This window comes from Mangifera indica, chromosome 18 (genome assembly GCF_011075055.1).
Source record: "Mangifera indica cultivar Alphonso chromosome 18, CATAS_Mindica_2.1, whole genome shotgun sequence".
Classification (NCBI taxonomy): Eukaryota; Viridiplantae; Streptophyta; class Magnoliopsida; order Sapindales; family Anacardiaceae; genus Mangifera; species Mangifera indica.
In genome coordinates, this window is record NC_058154.1 from 8,826,628 (window position 1) to 8,851,265 (window position 24,638).

Here is a 24,638-nt window from a genome sequence, read left to right on the forward strand (position 1 = left end):
CTTTTGTCAAAAACTTGAATCCAAATACACAAATTTCTATTTATTGTAATTCACAGAATGTTGATTTGATATGTTTAATTGTTTTCAACATTCACAATCAAATATCTGATACAAATTTAAAAAGCACACCTTATAGAAACAAAAAACAACGAAGAAAAAGAAAGACTAATCGGAGAGAATAAGTTTAGAAACAGTAGTGAACAACTTAGGTGTGTAGTCCATCAAATAATATTATTTAATAGTGATATAAAGAAAATTGTGGGATTAGAATAAAATAAGTAATAAGATAGATACAAATTTATGTCCATTAATTTCATCGAGATGAAACAAGAATCATTATTACCCCTGCTGAATCCTGAATGCCCTCGCCATCTCATCAGAGCAGGGCTGTCAACTTGGTATTTGTCAAACAAGATATTAAATGTATGTCACTGATTATCTACAAAATGCGGCCCACGATCCAGGTTCCAGCGTTGATAGACTGCGCTGGGGAATGGATTGTTTTCCAGCATACATGACATAAGTAGAACTCTATTATTATAAAAATTTGCATCATTTATTGCTGAAAAAGCAGCTATATGGCTTATGTATAAATGACTAACATACCAGAGATATAATTTTATATGTCAATGCAGGTGCAAGTTTTAGTTTTCTAAGTTCTAGACGACGGTCCCATTGATCATATATTTAATTGTGGTAGATAAAATGTAGACATCAATGGTGCGCATTGGAAGAGAAAATAATAAAATAGTTGGTTTGGTAGCAGCTTATTTTGAACTCTTTCTATGTTGATGAATCGATTATGTCAGAAATTTAGAATAATTTATTTGTTAATATTAGTCTTCACATCTCCAAAGAGCGTATATGTTTCCAATTTCCAGCTGAAAATCTCTGTATTCAAATCTCCAATCTATTTCAGAGGCTTTCTCATTGCGTTTCCCATTTCCATCTCTCTCTCATCTCCAAAAGAGCAATGGAACGCGTCAAGATCAATTTTATTGAATAATTGTAGGATTGATGACTAAATCAAAAATTTGACTGAAATAAAATTCTATCTCTTTCACCCCAAAGAAAGGGTTTAGGGTCATCAAACAAAGTATGTCAATATGAAATGACAAATATATCCTTTTCACTTTACACACTCAAACTATTGAATCAATTCTAATTCTAAATTTCCTTTAAAATGAATTTTTATGTCTGCACTAAACCAATGAAGCCATTGCCAATTGTTATTCGGTATTTTTCTTACATTTATGGTAATTATAGTCATAAGGAAAATTTTGAAGTTTTATAAAGAATGACTCACCAAAAAACTTTTTGACCAATTTTTAGAAGTGGTGATAGCCGATACTTGAGTAACATGGTTCTTTTTTATTTGCTCTTAGAGCTGAAAACATTAAGGGTATTATCTTTGGAAAGTTACTACATTTCCATGTTACATTTCACTTTGTGATTCAATTTATTTATTTATATACACTTCACTTTCATAAAAATGAATGCCCTCATAGTTAACATTAGTAATATTTCTCTCTAAAAGACAGTATTTCTAGAGAGGGATGTTACATCACCCCTACTTATAAAGAGTTTATGCGAAATATTTTATACAAAGTTATATATGTGAATCATGAGTGTAAATTGAGCCTAAACAAGTCAAGTATGAGCTCAAGCCACTCAAGTTTGGGTTTTGAGTTGAACTCGAGCTTGAAGATAGTTGACTTGATAAACTCATGAGCTCATGGCTCAGTTTGAACAAAATATCAATAAGCCCATAAAAGTTTAAATTATGACACTTAAACCCTTAAAATCTTATTTATGTTTGTAATGTAGAGGGTAATTAATAAATATGTAAATTTTAGGATTAAAAGAATAATTTAACAATTAAAGAGTAAAAAATGTATTTTGACCAAGTTTGAGCCAACCAAACTTGTCTCAAGCTCAAACTAGAGCTAACCAAACTTATTTAAAACTCAAACGTGAATGAAAATCTCACCAGTTTGAAGAGCTCAAGCTTCTCTTATAATAATCGAATTGAGCTTTAGTTAAATACTACTCAAACTTGATTGAGTACACCCTATTCTTTGTACATAAATAGTAATAGTTATTCACATATAAAAGATCACTAAATATTTAACCACTTTTAAAATATAGAAAACATAAAAAAAAAAAAATGAATGGACAATTTTCTGCATATATTCAATATAAAATAAAATATTAATAAAGACATTGTAAAATAAAACCAAACCCACTTGAATGATGCCTCTTTTCACATCTAAAGATAAACTTAAAGGGTCTACACATATCCAAGAGTCCAAAGAGTCTCAAGACTATCGCCTGCAACATAAAAAAATCAAATATAATTTATATATTATATCGCATGCCCAACGAAGAACTCAGCTTTCAAAGTGATATCACTAAAATAATAAAAGCCATTTCAAATTTCAATGGTGGCCATTAGATGTATCGAACAAGCAAATTTGAGTTGGTTTCCATTTGTCCCCATTAAATAATAATATGGACATGAGAAACTCTAGCCATTATATATATAATATGCAATATAATAGTTAAGAAAAACCAAATCAAACGCTTGCAATGAGATAAATTTTGCAGATGAAGAAGTTAAACAACTCAGCAAGATGTAGAAGAAATTATTGTGGATACTGTTCACCGACTTTAGCGGAATTTAAATCTCTCCTGTGATGGATGTCTTTATCACATTACAGTGAACAATTTAGAGCATAAATGTTCAAAAGTAATGATTATGAGGAAAAAACCTCTATTCTAACACAATAATAATAATAATTATGTCAAAATTTTTTAATTTTATTTTAATTTGAATTATATTCGGACAATTCAATATCATTTATTCTTTTTAAGGTGCGAATTTCTTTCGTAAATTATTTTAATCTATCATTAATAGAAGATACAATATAAATATTTTGTCTAATTTATAAATAATTTAAAAAATTAGATATCTCATTCTCACTATCTAATATAAAAAAAATAAATGAAAATAAAAACTAATGAGCTTAAGCACAACTACAGAACTAGTTCAACATACAGCTATAAACTTTAACCGGAAAACAAGAAAGTTGTGTAGTAAAGCATCAACAGATGGACTTCAACAGGCTGCGCTCTGTCTACTTGATGTTAGAAAGTAGATAGGTAGTGCTAGTCAGGGTAAGTTAAATCGTAAAAGGTGTAATTTTTTAAGTCATGATGAGCAGCTGAAAGACTTGTCTTTTAAAGTATACTCCTTTTCTTCCTGGAAATTGCTTTGTACAAGGGAGAGACAACTAAATTTGTAAAGGAATCAAGGTGCTGAGCAAATAACAAAAGAAGTTGGTGTGGTAGCAGCTTATTTTGACTTCTTTTCTGTGTTATGAATTGACATGAGAATCTATCTTCTGATCTGCCCATCTGGGCAGTGCATTTCGTTCTCAGGACTGGGCAGGGGTGAAATTGATGAGAATTCAAGAGTTTGAGGGTGAGAAGTGAAAAGGATAAATTTGTCATTTCATGTTCACACCACGTTGTTTTATTACTAATTTACTCCAATGTCTCCAAAAGAGTGTATGTAACGCCAATTTGCGCCTGGAAAACTCATCTTCAAATCTCCTATTCATTTCAGAAGCTCTCTCATCGTCATCGTCTTCCATATGGCCGTGGATGGGTCCTATGTATTTCATGTTTTGCAAGTGATATTTCAGAGTCTGGAGTCCAGGGACTTCATGTATCTTTCACGTCGGCACGGGGTAGCTGCACAGCTTGACATGTTGAAAACAGATTTTAGATATATTCAAAAAGACCTCATCGATTTAGAGAGGCATCAACTCCACTACGAGGCAGCAACTATGAAATTGTGGCTGGACGATTTACTGGACTTGGCTTATGATTTGGATGACATGGTGGATGGATTTGCAACTGATATGTTAGGGCGTAAGCTGATGGCCCAACATTATTTTAGCATTAGCAAGGTGCGTAACCTTATCCCTGATTGTTTTACTCATTCCACTCCAAATATCGGCATGGTGTCCAAGATTGAAGATATCGCTCGTCATTTGAAAAAATTCACTGGAACAACTGCGCCCTTACGTTTTCCGAAATTACAACCGTCCTTAAGTTTATCTACACATTTTTGCTTTCACGGCCGAGATGCAGATAAAGCCAAGATACTTGAAATGGTGTTAAGTGAGGAATCAAATTATATAAGCATTGTTGGAATGGGAGGAATTGGCAAAACAAGTCTAGTTGTGCGGGTCTACAGCGACAGGGCTTTGGATGGTTTCAATATCAGAGCGTGGGTAACTGTTTCTTATGGCTCCAATAGTCAACGAATTTGCGAGCAACTTCTCGAGGCGATTACTTTATCCCCTTGCACGTTTGATGAATTAGAAGAAGCACTAATTGAGCTGAGAAACACTGTAATTGGAAAAAAATTCTTGTTTGTCTTGGATGATGTCTGGATTGAGAATGATCACGATTGGGAACTCCTTGGGACAACTTTTGTGGCTGGAGCAGCTGGAAGTAAAATAATTGTGACTACACGTAATGTCGCTGCTGCTTTAACAATGCAGCCCAGCATCTGTTATAACTTGAATCTCCTAACAAAAGATGCTTGCTGGGCTATATTTGAGTTTATGGCTGGTGGAATTAATCCACAACTAATTTCACCACAAATTCGAGAGAAAGTTGTTGAAAAGATCCAAGGCTTGCCTTTGGCTGCACGCACTCTTGGTCGCATGTTAAGCTGTGAGAAAAGAAATGAGTGGGAAAACATATTGAATGAAGAAAGATTCAATTTTTCATATGAATCTGAAATTATCCGTGTGTTAGAAATAAGTTACACTAGGCTTCCTTCTCATGTAAAAGGTTGTTTTACTTATTGTGCAATTTTACCAAAGGATTATGAATTTGAGGAAAAGGAACTTGTACTTTTATGGGCTGCAGATGGTCTGATCCTTTCACCATATGGAGGCCAAAAGACATTGAAAGATGTGGGTAGTGAATATTTTAAAGCTTTACTGGAAAGGTCAATTTTTCAACCATCAAGCACTAATGCTTCTAAGTTTAGAATGCATGGCATTTTATTCAGTCTAGCGCAAAGGATTTTGGGAGGAAGAAATTTTAAGTTGGGAGAGGATTTAAAAACCTCAAAAAGATTTGATAAGATTCGGTATTTTTCTTACATTTGTGATAATTATGATCGAAAAGAAAAATTTAAAGATCTCCACAGAATGACTCACCTAAGGACTTTCTTGTCAACTGCTAGAGGTGACAATACTCGATACTTGAGTAACATGATTCTTTTTTATTTGTTACCAAAGTTGAAAACATTGAGGGCATTATCTCTAGAAAGTTATTACATTACAATGCTACCAGATTCAATTGGAGATTTGAAACTTCTAAGGTATCTCAATCTATCTAATATTGAGATCAGAAGTGTGCCTGAATCAACAAGTTTATTATTTAACTTGCAATGTTTGATATTAAAACATTGTTTCCGGCTTATCAGGTTGCCTTCTAATGTTGGAAGTTTGGTCAATCTATATCACCTTGACATTAGAGGAGTGAAGTTAGCAGAGATGCCTTTGGGAATGGAAAATTTGAAATATCTTCAAGTGTTGTCTAATTTTGTTGTGGGCAAAGACAAGGGATCTTGTATAAAAGTTTTGAAAAATTTGAGATTTCTCTCTGGGGAACTTTGCATTTCAAGATTAGAGAATGTAGTTCTTGATTTCCAAGGATCTATTTTAGCCGATAAGAACAGCCTAGAAGTGTTGGTATTAGAATGGGGATGTCAACATGATGATTCACGAGACAAGGCAAAAGAAAATAAAGTACTTGACATACTTCAACCTCATAAAAATCTAAGCAAACTTACAATCAAATGTTATGGTGGTCTGGTATTTCCATCTTGGGTAGGAGATCTGTCATACTCCAACTTGGTGGCCCTAAGATTGGAAAATTGTGAAAAATGCACAATGTTGCCGCCACTTGGGCAATTAAGCTTGCTTAAAACACTCACCATCAAAGGCTTGGTAGGACTAAATAGGATTGGATTGGAAATTTATGGGGAAAATTGCTCTAGACCTTTTCCATCTTTAGAGACTCTTTGTTTTGATGATTTGCTAGAATGGGAGTATTGGGACCATATCAAAGAAAATAAGTGTGTCAACAGTTTTACTTGCTTGCAAGAGCTTTCCATCATAGATTGCCCAAATCTATATGGCCAGTTACCAGACCATCTTTCTTCATTGGAGAAGATTGTGATTCGTGAGTGCAAGCGGTTGGTAGTTTCATTCAATCATCTTCCTTCATTGAAAGAACTTTTGATTCATGAATGTCAACAGTTTGTAGTTTCAGTCTCAAGCTTTCCTGTGCTCTGCGAACTTGAAGTAATTGGATGCGAAAACACGGTGTGCAATAGTCCATTTGACTTCAAGTCAATAAAGTCTATGACTCTTTCAAATATTTCAATATCTGGGAACTGGTTTATTCAAGGGTCTCAGAAAGTGGAATATCTAAAGATTGTCAATTGTGAAGAACTCATAAACCCATGGCTGAGTAGGATTTGTCTTCAGAATCTAGTAGAATGGTCACATAGCTTCACTTCCCTTAGAGAACTGTGTATTGAAAATTGTAACGGAATTGTCTCATTTTCAGAAGCAAGTTTTCTTTCTGTTTTGAGAGTACTTAAGATTAAAAATTGCAGTGCTCTAAAATATGTTTATGAGGGATTGAAGAATAGTGATGCACATGTGGAGATCTTGCAAATTGAGGATTGTCATTCTCTAACATTTCTTACGAGAGGTCACCTACCTCCATTTCTGAAACAGCTCTCCCTAATAAATTGTCAGAAATTGCAGGGGTTGTTGGATGATAAAGAGGACACTTGCTCTTCTTCCACATCATTGGTGCACAATGACGATGTTACAAATGCCACTATAAATCTTCTTGAGTATTTGTATATCTCCCAATGCCCATCTCTCACTTTTTTATCATCAAAAGACCAGTTATTTGTCGTCTTGAAACACCTTGATATTCGAGATTGCCTGAAACTCAGAACTTTATTATTGCAAGGTGATTTACCAACAACACTCGAACATTTGGAGGTTTCGGGTTGCTCAGAGCTTACCAGGTTGTCAACTAAATGTTTGTTACCTGAGGCACTTAAACACCTGGACATTGCTAATTGTCCAAAGTTAACGACCATAGCAAAGAGCTTCGATAAAGGCATGTCTGTTGGGTTTATCCAGATGAAGAACTGTAAAAATCTTGAATTCATACCCAAGGGTATACATAATCTGAATAGTCTCCATACAATGTATGTACAAGATTGTCCAAGTCTTGTCTCGTTTCCTTCAGAAGGCTTTCCTGACACCAGCTCAACTGTGTTATCAATTGAGAGGTGTAAGAAACTTAAAGCTCTACCTAGTGGCCTGCACAATCTCAGCTGCCTTCAACAATTAGTAATAAGGCAGTGTCCAAGTGTTATGTCCATTCCGAAGGAAGGCTTTCCTACCAACCTAACCTCACTTTCAATTGATGATGCCAATCTGCTTAAATCACTGTTTGAGTGGGGGCTGCATAATCTCACAAGTCTAAGAAGCCTTGAGATAAGGGGATGCTTAGATGCAATTTGTTTCCGGATCGTGGACATGAATATGGTGCTTCCGACCTCTCTAACTCAACTAACCATTAGAAGTTTCCCAAAATTGAAATATCTATCATCTAAGGGTTTCGAGACCCTTATTTCTCTTGAAAAACTTTCCATTAGTGATTGCATGGAGTTGTCATCCTTTCCAACAAGGTTGCCATCCTCACTGCTGCAGTTATATATTTCTAATTGTCCTTTGCTGAAAAAGCACTGCAGAAGGAATAAAGGACAAGAGTGGTCCAAGATTGCTGACATTCCTCATGTCAGCATAGATTATGAATTCATCTATGACACATGGTAAGAAAATTATCTCTCTGGCATGATAGTTTTATACACATAAACCATATAGCTACTTTAACAGCAATAAATGATGCAAATTGTTAAGATAACAGAGTTTTGCTTCTGTCATACATGCTGGAAAAAAGTTCAACTCCCTAATGCAATCTATCAACACTGCTGCCCGGATGATAGGCTTTATTTTTTTGTTTAGTAAAATTATACTTGGTAGCATAATATGATTTGAACTGAATAAATAATTGCAGCATAGATTTTTATCATTTCAATCATTTATTTAGTTTTCTGTACTTCAATTGAAAGTTTCAATAATTTTTTTTCCATTTAATTTTTCATATGGTTTATTAAGGTAATTTTACGGAATAATATTTGATATATTATATTGTCAGGAAGATGCTCCTAGGGGTAGATAATTAGTGGCATGTTTTTAATATCTTGTTTATTTAAGTTTTTTCTTTGTAATTTTGATTTCTTTTCATACTGTACTATAGATCACATACTGATGGTTTGAGAAGCTGGGTTCCAGTATTATGAACTATCAGGATAGGGTGCCAAACACATTGGAGGTCAGGTAATAAAAATGTATGTTTTTTTTTTCATACAAGTAGTGTCTTTAGTATCCAGATCTCTGAGGAATAATGTATTATATCTGCTAGTACATAGCAGAACCAGTTCACATGCATTGCTGCATGGCATTGCTGCCATCTCTGTTCTGGAAGTTATTCTCCCAGGCATTGCTTTCATCTTTGTTCCAGAAGTTAGTCGCTTTGCCTGATTGATCTTTATATAAGCTGTTGTTGGTGAAAGGTACTATAAAGAAATATTTGAGCAACAATTTTTTTATGAATCAAAGTATGTATAAAAAGTCTTGTTTCTGGTGCTTACTTGCCCATCCTTCTGAAACTCTAATTGGTGTTGTTACTGATTTTCTATTTTCACTGCACAAACTGAATGCCAAAAAAAAAAAAAAAAGAGAGAAAGAAATTGAATGCCCTTTTTTCTGGCCTAAACTGAATGTAAATTATTGTTCATATTCCACCAAAAAAATAAAAAAGTTCGTGTTGTTACATTCTGTATGAGCTAAACACTTTCTATGTGAGCCTAAACTGAAGTTCATTTCTTGCATGAGTACACTTATTCATTCTTCTCCTATAAGACTTGCTTATTGTGTTTTGCAGCATGATTACCTTCTACAGAATGTCTTATAAATTTGTATTCTTTAGGATTTCCCTTACATCTTTGTTACTTTTGGGAAGTAACATCTAGTGGACAATGTCTTTTTGGTAACCTCACTTATGGTGTAAAACTTTTAATTCTGTCAGGTAATGACCCCAGATTTATAATTTGCATATTATCAAAACAGTGTATGTGCATCTTCCATATATACATGTTTCCTCTAAAATAAAAAACTAGTATTCCTATATGGTTTGAAATTTCTACAACAATGCTTTGTGAAGTACTAAGAAGTCAATTCCTGTCTTTTTCTTTCAATGTTCATGTGAATGCTGACATTATAGTGTTGTGTTGTGTGATTTTTTGGGAAAAAAATGATGAGAGGAAGCCTGGGTAACATAATTTATCTAGATTATTGTACCCGGGATTCCTCAAATTAATGATAATTCATGTTGTTTCATTTCATTTGGTTCAGTAATATGATGCCTTGTGTATGAATAACAACTAATTTAATATTAATTTTTTATCTTACAGTCGGGTTTGCATCAATTCTCATTGAAATGAGGTGTGTGAAAGGTAAATTTGTAAAACACTTCTTTGCAGTGTGACAACTGAATACCTTTATGTGTATGCATTTACATTTATACTAGAGGAAGCTTTATGTGATTGACAAGGCACTGGATTTTTCTTTTCTGAAAGAAAGTTGTGATTGCAGAGGCTTAAAATTTTCCCTTCCTAATGTAAGCACATTGTCCCACACTTTCATCTTTTTAAGCTTTAACCATCAGAGTTATTAGCATCATCATGAACTGATCCTTGTCTTTGTTGAGACGAAAATACTCGTTGAAACTAAACTACCACTTACCTAGCAGGACAACATCCAAAGCTCCTTGGTCTTGGAGGGACTTTGTTGAGTGAGTAGAAGCTGTTACAGAGACAGCAGAGTAGCCTGTTCGGGGACAATAGCAGGGCAATATTATGGACAAAACGAGGTAATAATGAGTTACACTTTCTTGTTACTCTTTTCTTCCAAGTCTTCTATGTTTTCCATACTTGCATTTTCCATGGCCGCTTACATAGATTGTTTTACTTTGTTTTCAGCATGACTGCCTTCTTGATAGAACATGTACCTGATTCATCTTGCTTTTTACCTGGGATGAATACCTGGGCATTCAAAGCCAGCTTGTTTGTGTCCCCCCAGTAAAATATCAGTTTCCCTGCCTTCAGCAGCCATCCACTGGAGCACCAGATTTTGTGTGGGTTATCTGTTTAGAGCTTGCAGCATTAATCTTTGGCAAATTTCAGTCGATAGTCAGTAATGGAGCTATGGTAGACCCTTCATAAAAGTTGAAAATATCATTTGGAAAAGTTTATATGACTGGATTTTGATTTGCAAATTTAATCACATGATAGTGATGAGTAGCATACATATAACATTATGCTATGTTTCTTGATGAATCAATCATGTAACATAAATGAGATGTCACAAATTGGCATCATTTATAGGTGCCAAGTGACAAGTATAAAATTGTCATTTCATATTTTATCCATTAAGATGAAAGTAGGGCTGGATTTGAATCGAATTGGTTTGTTTTCAAAAGTTAGCATGGCTCGATTCAAATTTGTCATGGGCCATGTTGATAACTCTTGAGAATTTTCAATAGCAAGTTGTCAGCTTAAAAAGAAAAATCAGAACCATATTGGAATCCAATTTTTAATGGGCCTAAAACGATACGATACTCTCAATTTTAAGTCTTAATTGCCTCAGCAGTATATATTTGAAAATTTTCAGAAGCTAAAGCAACCATCACTAATTTCAGAAAGATACAGTAAGAGAATCTGGGAGGGAGCAAAAAGCGGGAAGCTCTTTTATCTTTGGTGTCTGGATAAATGAATTTATATATTCAGAAAAAAAAAAAAAAAAGCAAATGAAGCAGGAGCCTAACCCCTTATAAAAGCTAAAAGAAATGACAATGTCTACTACTAAGAATACTCAGTACATCACAGACAAATACTTAACTAGGTACCTGAATGATACATCAGACACATGATTTCTTGACCCCCACAACCAGGCCATGATTGTATGCTTGATGCCTGTTGAAGTTGATTGGAAGATATGATCTGCATCATTTAAAGTATTACTGGTGGAACTTATATTTCCTTCCAGCCATACATTTAATGCATATTTGTACTCAAATTAAGCTTCAAAGTGACTATACAAACAGCTTAGCTGTTTGAGACTCTTCTCCAATCGGACGCTTTCCTTAAATAAGATTTCACGTTTCTGCAGAATTTAAGTCCAATACAGTTTGTTTGTAATAGCTGATGAAAAAGTAAAGATTTCTTGACTCCAAGCTACATCTTTATGATGGCACTGACCAATTAATAAGTTCATATCAAGAATAAGTTGTAAATGAAAGCAAGCACTGGAACCAAATCTGCTTATTAGATCATTATCAAGATATCCTTGAAGTCGTATATTTAGATCCTGCATCAGATCAAACTTGGAGACTTGGACAGAACAAGAGCGGTTCATGAAACTAATAACCAAAACCTGGGAAAATGGAATGACAGAAGTTTCAACGTTAAAAGGTTATCCAGGCAGAGTAGCATGCCATAACTAGATCTTCCATCAATTAACATGTGTATACATGCAATTCATGGAAGGGTTTTAGATGTATTACACTTGCAAGTTGAAGAACTTAGCAAGATGCAGAAGAAATGATATGTAGATACTGTTCACCGACTTGAGCAGAATTTAAAGCTCTCTTGTGATGGATGCCTTTATGACATTACAGTGAACAAGTTAGAAGATAAAATGCTAATTAGTAATGAGCTAAAGGATTGAAGTATAAATCTGAGCAAAGAACATGCATATGTAGCCTCATGGATCACAGCCAGCTAGCATTCAAAGGAGAAAACAAGAAAAATAGGCAACAATTCAAGACTAAAGAAAATGTGCAGTATGAAGCACAAAGTACAAATTGCCCTAGACATCATCATCAAAACTCTTCCATAACCATGGCAACCTATATACGTTTTCCCTTCCAACTATCATAAGTTTACCATATATATTAACCACATCTAGTCTCAGAGGACCAAATTAATTAACTAAATCATCCTATTATATATACTAAGAAGCAGCCCAAAACCCAAACAGTTTGAAATCAGCAGCACACAAAAATAATACCAAACTCTGCAGTTTAAAGCATTATAAATGGAAATTGTCAAGAAAATTAAGTTGAACTTGGCAATACCATACCTGGAAGAACACATCACAAGTCTATAAAAAAAAGATTGGCCAAGACTTGACAAAAACAACCAATATGTGGAGTCAAGTCATTTCATATATTTCAACAACACGTAAACCTTTATTTTTAATAATCCCACGTTTCAAATAAATCAATACAAAACATAGAAATGAACCTATAATCTCTACTTTTACAACCAAATCATCTCCCCTCAACTTCAGATGGAGTCTTTGCCGCAATTGACAAAGCTTGCAGCCCACACTGCAACTCATCTTGCAACAAACCATATATTAATCTATGTTTTTTCACCAAGCTCTTCCCTTCAAATTCCTCATACATAACCTTTACATTAAAATGTGTCTCTCCGTCACTCCCTTTCACAGCAGCATGCCCAGCATGCTGATATGTAATATCTTCCACTTCTAACTCAACAGGTCTCAACTCCTTCTCCAATTTCTCCCTTATTCTCACCCTCTACACTCCAATGTCTCCAATTTCTCATTCGTTTCAACATTCAACTCCAAGTTCTCTTCCAAAATTGAATTTTTAACATTATCATCAATTAAAATTGAATCCTTACCACCACCCTCAATTTTAGCCTCCGAATTCGAAACCTCAACAGACCCTTTAGCCTTCTCAGCCTCTAAAAACAGTTCAAGCGCCTTATTTTGCATCCACTTCAACAAATTAAAGAACCCATTATTCCTAGAAGGAGTTAAGCTCTGTTGCAAACCAAGAAACACCACAAAATCAGGAGAAACCTTAACAATCTTGTCTGCGGGCTGATGAGACAATCCTTGAACAAGCAAAGCCGCCAACCCGTTCGTCAAAACAGAGTCAGAATCAGCTTCAAACACAACATTCTTCTCCGCATCAAAGTAAGCTCTAAGCCAGACCTGAGACACACAACCTGCCACCTTTTTTTTCTCTCGTCTTGAACTGGGTATCAAGTGGCTTGAGATTCTTTCCGTTAAACAAGTGCTGCTCGTACTTGGCTTTGGGCTCTTGCACGGACTGGAAGAGTTTGATGATGTCTTGGAGCTTTGGCCGGAGCTGCTGATAAGGTCATTAATTGTTAGTATTTTGATTTATAATTCCTTTGTGTTGTGTGGAAATTTGATTCAATCTAATGAAATTACTTATCTTTTTGCATTTAGGAAGCTTTGAGTATTTTTGGAATAAGTTGGGCCAAAAAGATGAAAAACTGGAGTAGATCTATTAAACTGGAAATTTCGTGATGCTAACTAGGGGTGGGCACGTGAAAGACGAAAACAGAATGCGGAAATAAAATCTGGACGTCCAGATCTGTTGCAAGGGTCCACTAAATATCAAGCTTTGCTTCCTAGAAAAGGGATAATTACTAGTTGGAAAAGAGGATTAATTGAGATGAATAACGAAGGATATTTTTAGAGGAAGGATATACATTAAAAATACATATCTTTTCCTTTCTTTTTGGGAAGATATGCATCACTTTGCTTGATTGATTAGGAGATTAGGATTGACTCTCAATTTCCAGAATTTTAGTAGGAAGACAATATATATTCTCTTATTTTTATTTGAGAATTATCAACCATTGTACTTAGAGAATTAGAGAGAAAAACATGGTCTACAGTGGCTGAATAATTTATCTTGGTTGAAGGGATCTGAAACCATGGAACTACAATGATTGTGAGATTTATTTTTGTTCTTTAATGCATCTTTTAATTATTTGAGTATTGGTTATCTTTCTGAATTATTTTTCATGAATGTGTTGGTTGATTTCTAAGGTTTGCAATTAGTTTATCAATTAATATAATCTATTGCTAGTTTAGGTGCTGAATCCGTAATTGTTCAATCCATCTAATCGAAGTGGCAACTAGGTTTATCGTTTGCTGCATCAGAAACTTTAAATCCTAGGAAAATAATCAACTGGATTAAATGCAACGTCGTACGTTTGTGTTGTCTTACTTCGTTGGTCTTTCTAATTCGTAATGCTATTGTTTAATTAAATTCGAGATCGTATCCGAATTATTAATCAATAAGGGTTAATTGGAATACATGTTTTTGGTTAACTAATAGTAAGGAATGACAGGTAAATTTAATACCACAACGAATATTTGAATAATTAATTTGATATTTTTGGTTTCGATGATCAATCGTAGTTCTAATGGTGGATGTGACCGAAGACCAAGGTTTGTTAAATCGATTTATTCCTTTTAGATTATTTTACTGAATTTTTAATTAGTGTTTTTCATTATAATTTGCACTCACTTCAAAACCGCCCTTTATTTCTTTGTTTCGATTATTTGTGACAACATACTAATCAAAGCTCTTCGAGGGAACGATCCCTACTTTCCTTTACTACATTTTTGTTGCAGGAATTTAGGATTTAATTTGGGTGTCAACGATAGCACATACCAAATTTTGGCGTCGTTGCCGGGGAGTTTTTAATTTGTATGTTCATTACGCGATATTCGAAACAAGATAGTTTACAATTTGATCCAGAAATTGAAAAGACTGCAAAAGGGCTGAGAAAAGAAGCGAAAAGGAGACTGCAAGCACACAGATCTGCTTGCGAAACAGAGGAAAACATGGCTGAAAATCAGACTTTAAGAGAGCTTGCTGCTCCAGATTTAAATCAACAACCACACTGCATTATTTTTCCGAATTTAGATGTTAATACTACTTTCGAATTAAAATCTGGACTAATCCATCTTTTACCTATTTTTCGTGGCTCTGCAGGTGAAGATCCTCATAAACATTTAAAGGAATTTCATGTGGTGTGCACTGGAATGAAACCGAATGGAGTAACCGAAGAACAAATCAAGATGAGGGCTTTTCCGTTTTCTTTGAAAGATGATACGCAAGATTGGTTGTATTATCTACCCGCTGGAAGTATCACTACTTGGCATGAGATGAAAAGATTATTTCTGCAGAAATTTTTTCCAGCATCAAGAGCAGCCAGCATAAGGAAAGAAATTTGTGGCATTAGGCAGCAGAGTGGAGAGTCTTTATACGAATACTGGGAGCGTTTTAAAAAACTCTGTGCGAGTTGTCCACATCACCAAATTAGTGACCATCTGCTTATTCAATATTTCTACGAAGGACTTCTATCAAATGAGAGAAATATGATTGATGCAGCGAGTGATGGAGCATTAGCTGACAAAACACCTGAAGCAGCCGGGAATTTAATTGCAAATATGGAGTCGAATTCACAACAATTTGGGAATAGATTAGACAATTCGTCTCAACGTGTCAATGAGGTAAATGTATCTTCTCTTGAGAGATGACTTGATAATCTAACTACTCTTGTACGTCAAATGGCTGTAGGAAAAATAGAGGTGGCAAAAGTTTACGGAATTTGTTCATTAGGAGGACATCCAACTGATATGTGCCCAACATTTCAAGATGACTGCTCTGAACATGCTAATGCAGTAGGTGGATTTTTAGGACAACAGCAGCGAAATCATAATTATAATCCTTATTCGAATACCTACAACTCCGGTTGGAGAGATCATCTTAATTTTCGTTATGGGAATGCAAATGTGAATCAGCCTTCGAATAATTTTCAACTGTATCAGCAGCCCTATATTCCTAAACAACAGCAACCAACTCAAAATTCTGATTTAGGTACATCTCTTGAAGATATTGTTAAAACTTTGGCTACTAACACTGTGAAATTTCAACAGGAAACCAGAACCAGCATTCAAAATCTAGAAAATCAAGTGAGCCAGATGGCTACTGCAATCAGTAGGCTGGAAGCACAAAATTCAAGCAAACTATCGTCACAAACTGTGATGAACCCAAAGGAGAATGTTAGTGCCATAATGTTGAGGAGTGGAAAGGAGCTGGAGATGCCAATTAAAGCACAACTTGCACCAACACAACCAATAGAAAACAAAGAAAAATTGGTAGCAGAAAATAATTCTTCTGAAAAGGTAGCGACAAGTAAATATCCTCCTCTCAGCGAATACAAACCTGTTCCTCCTTTTCCTGAAGCTTTAAAACTGAAGTACGAAAGCAATGCGGATTTATATGACACCTTTCAGAACTGTGAAGTCAATATTCCACTGTTTGATGCAATAAAATAAGTGTCTCGCTATGCTAAATTTTTAAAAGAGCTGTGTACATTGAAAAGAAAGCAAAAACTAAAAAGGTATGAAAAAATAAAGGTAGGAGAAAATGTTTCAGCCATAATTCGCAAAAATCTTCCTGAAAAATGCAAAGATCCAGGTATGTTTTGCATCCCTTGCACAATAGGAGGCACAAAAATTGAAAAAGCCATGTTAGATTTAGGAGCATCTATTAATGTAATGCCATATTCCATTTATTCTGCTCTTAATCTTGGACCTTTAGAAAAAACTGGCACAGTTATTCAGTTGGCTGATAAATCAAATGTATATCTCAAGGGGTTAATTGAAGATGTTCTTGTTCAGGTTAATGATAAATTAATTTTTCCAGCTGATTTTTGTGTTCTTGACAGGGAAAATAATGACCAATCTGCACCTATTTTGCTAGGAAGACCTTTTTTGAAAACAGCTAAAACGAAAATTGATGTTTACAAAGGCACATTGACCATGGAGTTTGATGGTGAAGCTGTCCAATTTAACATTTATGATGCTATGAAATATTCTGATGTGGATTTTCCTGTGTATTCGGTTGATTTAATTGATTCTCTAGTGCAGGATATACTTGATGGTGATGATGAGTTAAAGGTGGCTAACCATAAAAATATTTTGAAGGAAAGAATTTAAATTAATTTCAGATGTGCAGAATGCAGGGACAGAGATGAATGAGCTCAGAGAGCTGAAAAATACAGATAATTTATTTTATATTGAGCTGCCAGTGCCTAATGAAAAATTGTTACCTTCTATTTTGCAGGCACTAGAGCTGGAGCTGAAATCTCTTCCAAATCACCTCAAATATGTGTACCTTGTGGGGAAACCTTACCAGTGATCATTTCCAGCAAGTTAAATGAGCAGCAAGAAGAGAAACTGGTACAAATTCTGAAGAAGTTAGAGATTCAGAGCTTAGCAACATCAAAAGTATTTCAAGTTAATGGCCATAGACTCAAACTGTTTTACAAATGAGTGCCAGCTGAAAACATCAGAGAAGTGGAGTTGAAAGATCCCAGATAAATAAATGAAGGCATTACGTCGAGCCGACGACTGTAAACAAAGGCGCTACTTGGAAGGTAACCCAAACTTTCAATCTTATTTTAATTAATGCTTAAATTTTAATTTTCTAGACATTTGTTTTTAATTTCGGTTTATGTGTTTCAATTTTAGTTTTAAATTTTAGTTTTATGATTTTTGGATATTTAATTAGCAATTATTTTATGATTTTCACTTAGGTTTATTTTAATTTATTTTTATATTACTGTTCAATCATCTTCTTCCTCCTGCTAGGTTCTAGTGAGCTGTCTGTAAATGTTCATGGGGGAGCAATCTACATTTTGGTGTTCTGGAACTGGGTCATGTGCTTCTGTCAAAAGTTCAGCTTCTGCTTTGCTATTTTCTTAAATTCAAGGGGGTCAAATGATTTAGTGTGATTATAAGGTTGGGTTTATTTGCTTCCAGATACCATATTCGCCAAACCTACGCTTCACAATTTCTCTCCACCTAAAATAAAAACAGCCCCTTCCTTCATTCTACAACAACATGGTCAGAACCCATTCACAACATCAAAGAGCAGCAAATCCACCCATCAGAGGCCTCCTGCACCAGAGCTGTCATCAAAATCTGAAGAATCCTCTATCAATTGCAACTCTCCATAATTCAAACTACTGTTCCTTTTCCCCAAATCCAGAGAAGTTTTCTTTCCTTTTTCTTTTAAATTTCAGTTTTTATTATTATTCTGTTTTGTTTAAACATTGAGGACAATGTTTGATTTAAGTGTGGGGGAGGGTTTATTTGTGTTTTATTTTTCTATTGTTTACTATTCTGTTTTTCAGTTATATATTTTTTTCTGCTCTGTTCTTATGTTTTATCTTTCTGTTCTGCTTTCAGTTTGTTTAATTCTATCTGTTCTATTTTTTTGTTTTTTTTTTCGTCAATTTTTTTTCTGTCTTCTTTGTGTTAGGCGTATTCTGTTATGCCTAAATTTTTTGCTTCGTTCTGTCTATGTTGCTGCTCCTTGCTGGATAAAGTTTGATTTTTATGGCAACTAGCGTATCCTTCCCTGTTTTTAGTCAGCTAAACAGTCCATTAATCTCACTTTGAATGAATTAATTTGTATGCATGCCTTGGAATTTAGCCGATTCAATAGGAGAGCATTGTACACTGATTTGTTAGATTAATTAGGGGTATGCACTTAAACAAATTTTGATAATTGAGTGCTCAAGTTTGTTTGAAGTTGAGGTGAATTTAATTAACCCGTGAGTTTTGAGCCGAAAAAGATTGAAACATTCATATCAATCTATATTTTCTTTGTTGAGTGATATTCTCCAATGTGAATATATCTCTAGAACTTGCTTTGAACCGTTTTGAGACCACATTGAAATATGCATGCATGAAAATGATAAAGGCATTCTTGTTCGAACCCTTTAGCTTAAAAAGCCAACCTATTTTAATTTCCCTAGTTAGCCCTTTGAGCCTTACAAAACCCTTGATTCTTTGTGCTAAAACCATATTACAAACCCAAGCCTTCAAGTAAAAATCCTCACCCAACCATGAAAATTAGCAGGGCATTTAAACTAAAAATTTGTTGCTGGGTGAATTTGCTATCTTGAAGAATTTTAAGTGTGGGGGAAAAGGGGATTTAAATTCTCTTAGTTATTGCCTTATGTTGTTATTGTTACTGCCCTATGTTGCTAGCTTTATTATCAATTCTTTTAGTTATTCAAGAAAAAAAAATGCTGAAAAAGAAAACAGAAAAGAAAAAAGAAAAAGAAAAGAAAAGAAAGAAAAAAAAAAAGAGAAGTTGAAAAAGAGAGAAGAGAAAGGCAATAACAAGTAGTAAAGAAATGTGGTGAATGTGGTGGCTTTAGCTTTACATTTTTGTTCCCCTTAGGTGTTTAAATGTTTTGTTAATATTCATGGTTTTAACCTTTTGTATCCATTGATCCTCACCTTTACCCAAAGCCTTATTACAACCTAAAATAAAGTCCTTTTGATTTATGCATGTATATAATCTAAGTGGTGGAGATTTGGTGCATAAGCAAGCATATGGTAGAATGTTTGCATTGGAAGAATTTGAGCGAAACACCGAACCATTAAACACATGAGTGATATGAGTGATAACCGTGAGGAGATTCACCAAAACTTTATACTTGCTTTAAAATGCGATTATCTTGATTTGTCTTTGTGCATACTTCCTTGTAAAGTTTGATAATGATGTGTGTTGATGCTTGAATCTTGGTTGGGTTGATTCTTAAGGTATGCACACTTTTCGGTATCGTGAGAAAAGAGATTGATGGAACATTTTTGTGTTTGCTTTGTTTTTGTTTTAGTCGAGGACGAGCAAAAGATAAGTGTGGGGGAATTTGATAAGGCCATTAATTGTTACTATTTTGATTTATAATTCCCTTGTGTTGTGTGGAAATTTGATTCAATCTAATGGAATTACTTATCTTTTTGCATTTAGGAAGCTTTGAGCATTTTTGGAATAAGTTGGGCCAAAAAGATGAAAAACTGGAGCAGATCTATTAAACTGGAAATTTCGTGATGCTAACTAGGCGTGGGCACGTGAAAGACGAAAACAGAATGCGAAAATAAAATCTGGACGTCCAGATCTGTTGCAAGGGTCCATTAAATATCAAGATTTGCTTCCTAGAAAAGGGATAATTACCAGTTGGAAAAGAGGATTAATTGAGATGGATAAGGAAAGATATTTTTAGAGGAAGGATACACATTAAAAATACATATCTTTTCCTTTCTTTTTGGGAAGATATGCATTACTTTGCTTGATTGGATTAGAAGATTAGGATTAACTCTCAATTTCCAGAATTTTAGTAGGAAGACAATATATATACTCTTATTTTTATTTGAGAATTATCAACCATTGTACTTAGAGAATTAGAGAGAAAAACATGGTCTACAGTGGCTGAATAATTTATCTTGGTTGAAGGGATCTGAAACCATGGAACTACAATGATTGTGAGATTTATTTTTGTTCTTTAATGCATCTTTTAATTATTTGAGTATTGGTTATCTTTCTGGATTATTTTTTATGAACGTGTTGGTTGATTTTTAAGGTGCGCAATTAGTTTATCAATTAATATAATCTATTGCTAGTTTAGGTGCTGAATCCGTAATTGTTCAATCCATCTAATCGAAGTGGCAACTAGGTTTATCGTTTGTTGCGTCAGAAACTTTAAATCCTAGGAAAATAATCAATTGGATTAAATGCAACGTCGTACTTTTGTGTTGTCTTACTTCGTTGGTCTTTCTAATTCGTAATGCTATTGTTTAATTAAATTCGAGATCGTATCTGAATTATTAATCAATAAGGGTTAATTGGAATACATGTTTTTGGTTAACTAATCGTAAGGAATAACAGGTAAATTTAATACCACAACGAATACTTGAATAATTAATTTGATATTTTTGGTTTCGATGATCAATCGTAGTTCCAATGGTGGATGTGACCGAAGACCAAGGTTTGTTAAATCGATTTATTCCTTTTAGATTATTTTACTGAATTTTTAATTAGTGTTTTTCATTATAATTTGCATTTACTTCAAAACCCCCCTTTATTTCTTTGTTTCGATTATTTGTGACGACATACTAATCAAAGCTCTTCGAGGGAACGATCCCTACTTTCCTTTACTACATTTTTGTTGCAGGAATTTAGGATTTAATTTGGGTGTCAACGACAACACGTACCAGCTGCTATAGGGGCTGAAGAGGAAGAGGCTGAAGGGCGGCAGACGAGCGTGGATGAAAGTGATATGTTTGTAAAAGTGATGGATTTGGAAAGGAAGCAAATATTTTTGCAGGGTTTTCTTAGAGAGTTGACTTGTTGGTTAATAAAGTAGTGGGTTCGTAAAACCATATAGTTTAAACCAAATTAAATTAAATTTAAAATTTAAGTCGAATTTAAGCTTAAATTTTTTGATGGTGAGCTATGTTTAAATTAGTTTGAGAAAAGTTTATTTTAAGTTTGATTTTTTTAAATTAAATCCAAATCAAATTAAGTTAAAATTCAGTTTGAATATATCTATATTATTGGTAAGTATAATTGGGGGTAAATAGTCATTTTGAATGATAAAGGTTGAATCAAGTAGCCATAGATAGAATTGGGTTGGAATTAACTAAACACGTGGTGAGACTGCAGTTTCCCTGCCCATAGACCTGGCCACAGTTCGTGAACCGTCGGTTTCGGTTTGAAACCGTCGGTTCACGGTTCGAAAACATAAGGACTCTGAACCGAAATCGTAACAGGACGGTTCCGATTCATGGCCCCGGTTCGGAACCAACGATTTCGATTCGAAACCGATATTGAACTGTCAATTCTAATACATGATCTTGATTTAATTTTTAAATTATTAATTACAATAATTGAAAATTAAAAGAAAGGCTTGGACTTAATTTTTCAATTGAGCTTCCTACGTATCTTCTTGGGGTTTAGAAGAATCAAAGCCTACGTTGATGTTGTTGTTGTTGCTCCACCTGTTCATATTGGCTTTCACTTTCTTGTGTTGAAAAATTATCTATAAGTTGATTTTCATTCACATTTGATATATGTGAATATTGATTAAATCTCCTGTTACCGGAAGAATTTTCACTACTTGTCATTTTTTGATAATAAATAAAATTAATTATAGAAATAAATTATATGATTAATTATAAAAATAATAAAAACATAATAAATAAAATTAATTATAGAAATAAATTCTATAATTAATTATGAATTGTATAATAAAAATTGAAATTGAAATTAATAAAAAATTAAGAAAGAATTTAATTAAATTTAAGAAAATTTGATTGAATTGAAAGATTGAGAGAGTATTAAGAGTTGAAAAAATGAGAATGAGAGTTTGAAGGATTGAGTGAGAGAGTGGAGAGATTGAAATTTGAAAGAATGAAATTTGAAGGGGTATATATAGGAAAAACTTTTTTGAAAAAATTAAAAATAGGGGGGTGAATTGAGATTTTAAAAATTGCAGGGGACTTTCCTGCAACTTCTCTGAAAATTGCAAGGGACAATTTCTTCCCTTTCAAGCCAACAGTTCCTTGCGCAAGGAACCGTTGGCTTTTTAAAAAAAATTCAAAATAAATTCAAAAAATATTCAAATTTTTTTGGTTCAGTACAGTAAACCGCCGGTTCATAAACCGGGTGTGACCCGGCGGTTTTACGCTTCCAATTTATGTAAACCAGAACCGAACTGTAGAACCCCGGTTTCGGTTTCGGTTCAGTTCGATTCCAGTTCCAGTTTTATCTGTGCTGGTTTCGATTCGATTCACGGGCCAAACCGGCCCGTGGCCAGGTCTACCCACCCACGTTGAGAATCGAACATGCATGGCCTACCACTTCATAATGTCACCGACGAAGCAAAAGTAATGTGATGTACTAATAGTAAAAATTGACTTAATTAATATTTAATATTAGGCCAAATCACTATTTTTCACCGAAGATTTCATGTAAATTTAATTTTTTATTAGTTAATTATAAAAAATTTAAATATTTATGTACTTACCTATTAAATTTTATTATTATTGTTAAGGATAAAATTATTATTTAAAAATTATATCTTTATTTATTAATTTTTTACTATAAAAATATAATATAAAAATATTTTAAAATAATTTTATTCAAAGAAATTTAAATAATTTTTCTTCAAAGTAATATTTTATTTTTGGTAATAAAATATTACCCAAATCAAATACTTTTTTATAGACATCTAACATTATAATTATTTGAAGTAAATAATATATACTTTATCTATAAAATTATTTATATATTTTAAATTTACATTAAATAACACATAATCATAAAATAAAACATCATTATTAGTATTCATACTCTATCTATATAAATATATATATATATATATATATATATATATATATATATATATATATATATATTGTTCATTTTAGACTTTATATAACATTATAATTAATATCAAAGTAAATTTATGATCAAATCAGGTTAGGATTTCTAATCAGTATCTTTTGTGAATTTCAACTAAAAATGGGCATGCAAAGTTTACTAGACCCAAAATGAATAATACCTAAGATGTGTCTGGTTACCAATAATAATTAAAGGTCATCACCAAAATAAATTACCCTAAAATCTGCTTAACATAAACTATTATTGTATTTAGTTGAGTGTGAAAACTGGGAAAATTTGTAGCAAATCAAAGGTGGAGGCTCAAGGGGAAACCACAGGGGGACATTGTAATAAAACAAAGGTGGGGAAATTTCTTAACTATATTTTTATCATGTCATTATTTCTTCAAAAGTGTGTATCAGTTAGTACAATTATTAAAACAGATTGATATGTATAATATTATATTTTGTTATGATTTACCTTTAAATATATATTATTTTTCACTTGTCTCAAATTATATATAATAATACTGAAATGCATGCACCTGGGGTATAATAGGAAAAGCCGGGAAAAACCTAATGTGTTTGCTTGGGAACTTTTCTATGTGCTATTTGATAGACCTCCCATAATTAGACAATATCACAGGAAGGGCAAAATGAAGAAAACACCAATTCCAGCTGTAATCCAATCAGCAGAAGCAATGGATCAGTTTGCAGAATCAGCAAATCAAACCAATTTAATTATCTTTAATAAAGCAGATCATAAGGCAACAACCAAGGGAAAGCAGAAGGCGGAAAAGAAGGCTGAAATGATACAGAAACTGAAGGAAGAACAGAAGGCGGAAATAGTGCAGAAATTGAAGAGGAGTAGTTTAAAAGAAGAAGAAGAACGAAGGTTCAGGCATCCAGAAAAAGAGAATGAAGTCTTGGGTGGGAATTAGGTGGCCTTTGGTCTAGGATGGGGAACTTGGTTCTGTATCAAGTTTATGTTTTCTAAGCATTCGATAATAAGATCTCTTGTTATAAACTCTTGTTTTTATTCAGCATATCAACAATAAACCCTCTGCTGTTATTTCATATTTCATTCAATAAAGCAATATCACTCATTCAAATATAATTGTTCATTATAACTTTTCTTTGCTTACAATTACACTGTCGTTACAAATTCATTACATGCAAATGACCGTATTCTCAAGTATCCAGTAGTTGAAGCAGACGCAGAATCCTTTCAACCTCAGCAAATAGCCTCTGATCCTGTGGGTACGCAACAACTTGGTGTTACAGCACGGT

The 24,638-nt window shown here is 33.7% G+C and overlaps 1 protein-coding gene, 1 non-coding gene and 1 pseudogene across 10 annotated transcripts in view; 1 reads left to right on the top strand and 2 right to left on the bottom strand.

Annotated features, from left to right (window-relative positions):
• Positions 1 to 3,584: 3,584 nt before the first annotated feature.
• The window catches only part of LOC123201957 (putative disease resistance protein At3g14460), a 52,821-nt gene continuing 31,767 nt past the window's right edge, over positions 3,585 to 24,638 (top strand). For 5 of the 9 annotated variants that reach the window (XM_044617633.1, XM_044617639.1, XM_044617635.1 and 2 more), the window contains exons 1-2: positions 3,585 to 7,954; positions 8,443 to 8,522. In XM_044617633.1, the coding sequence (XP_044473568.1) occupies positions 3,657 to 7,954; position 8,443 (4,299 nt within the window). In that variant the 5' untranslated portion in view covers positions 3,585 to 3,656 and the 3' untranslated portion in view covers positions 8,444 to 8,522. The other 4 variants (XM_044617632.1, XM_044617631.1, XM_044617634.1 and 1 more) reach the window with 4 other exon arrangements.
• Positions 12,467 to 15,756, bottom strand: LOC123201674 (annotated as a pseudogene).
• LOC123202508 lies at positions 15,318 to 15,424 on the bottom strand. Its single transcript, XR_006498981.1, has one exon. It is a non-coding gene; the product is annotated as a small nucleolar RNA R71 (small nucleolar RNA).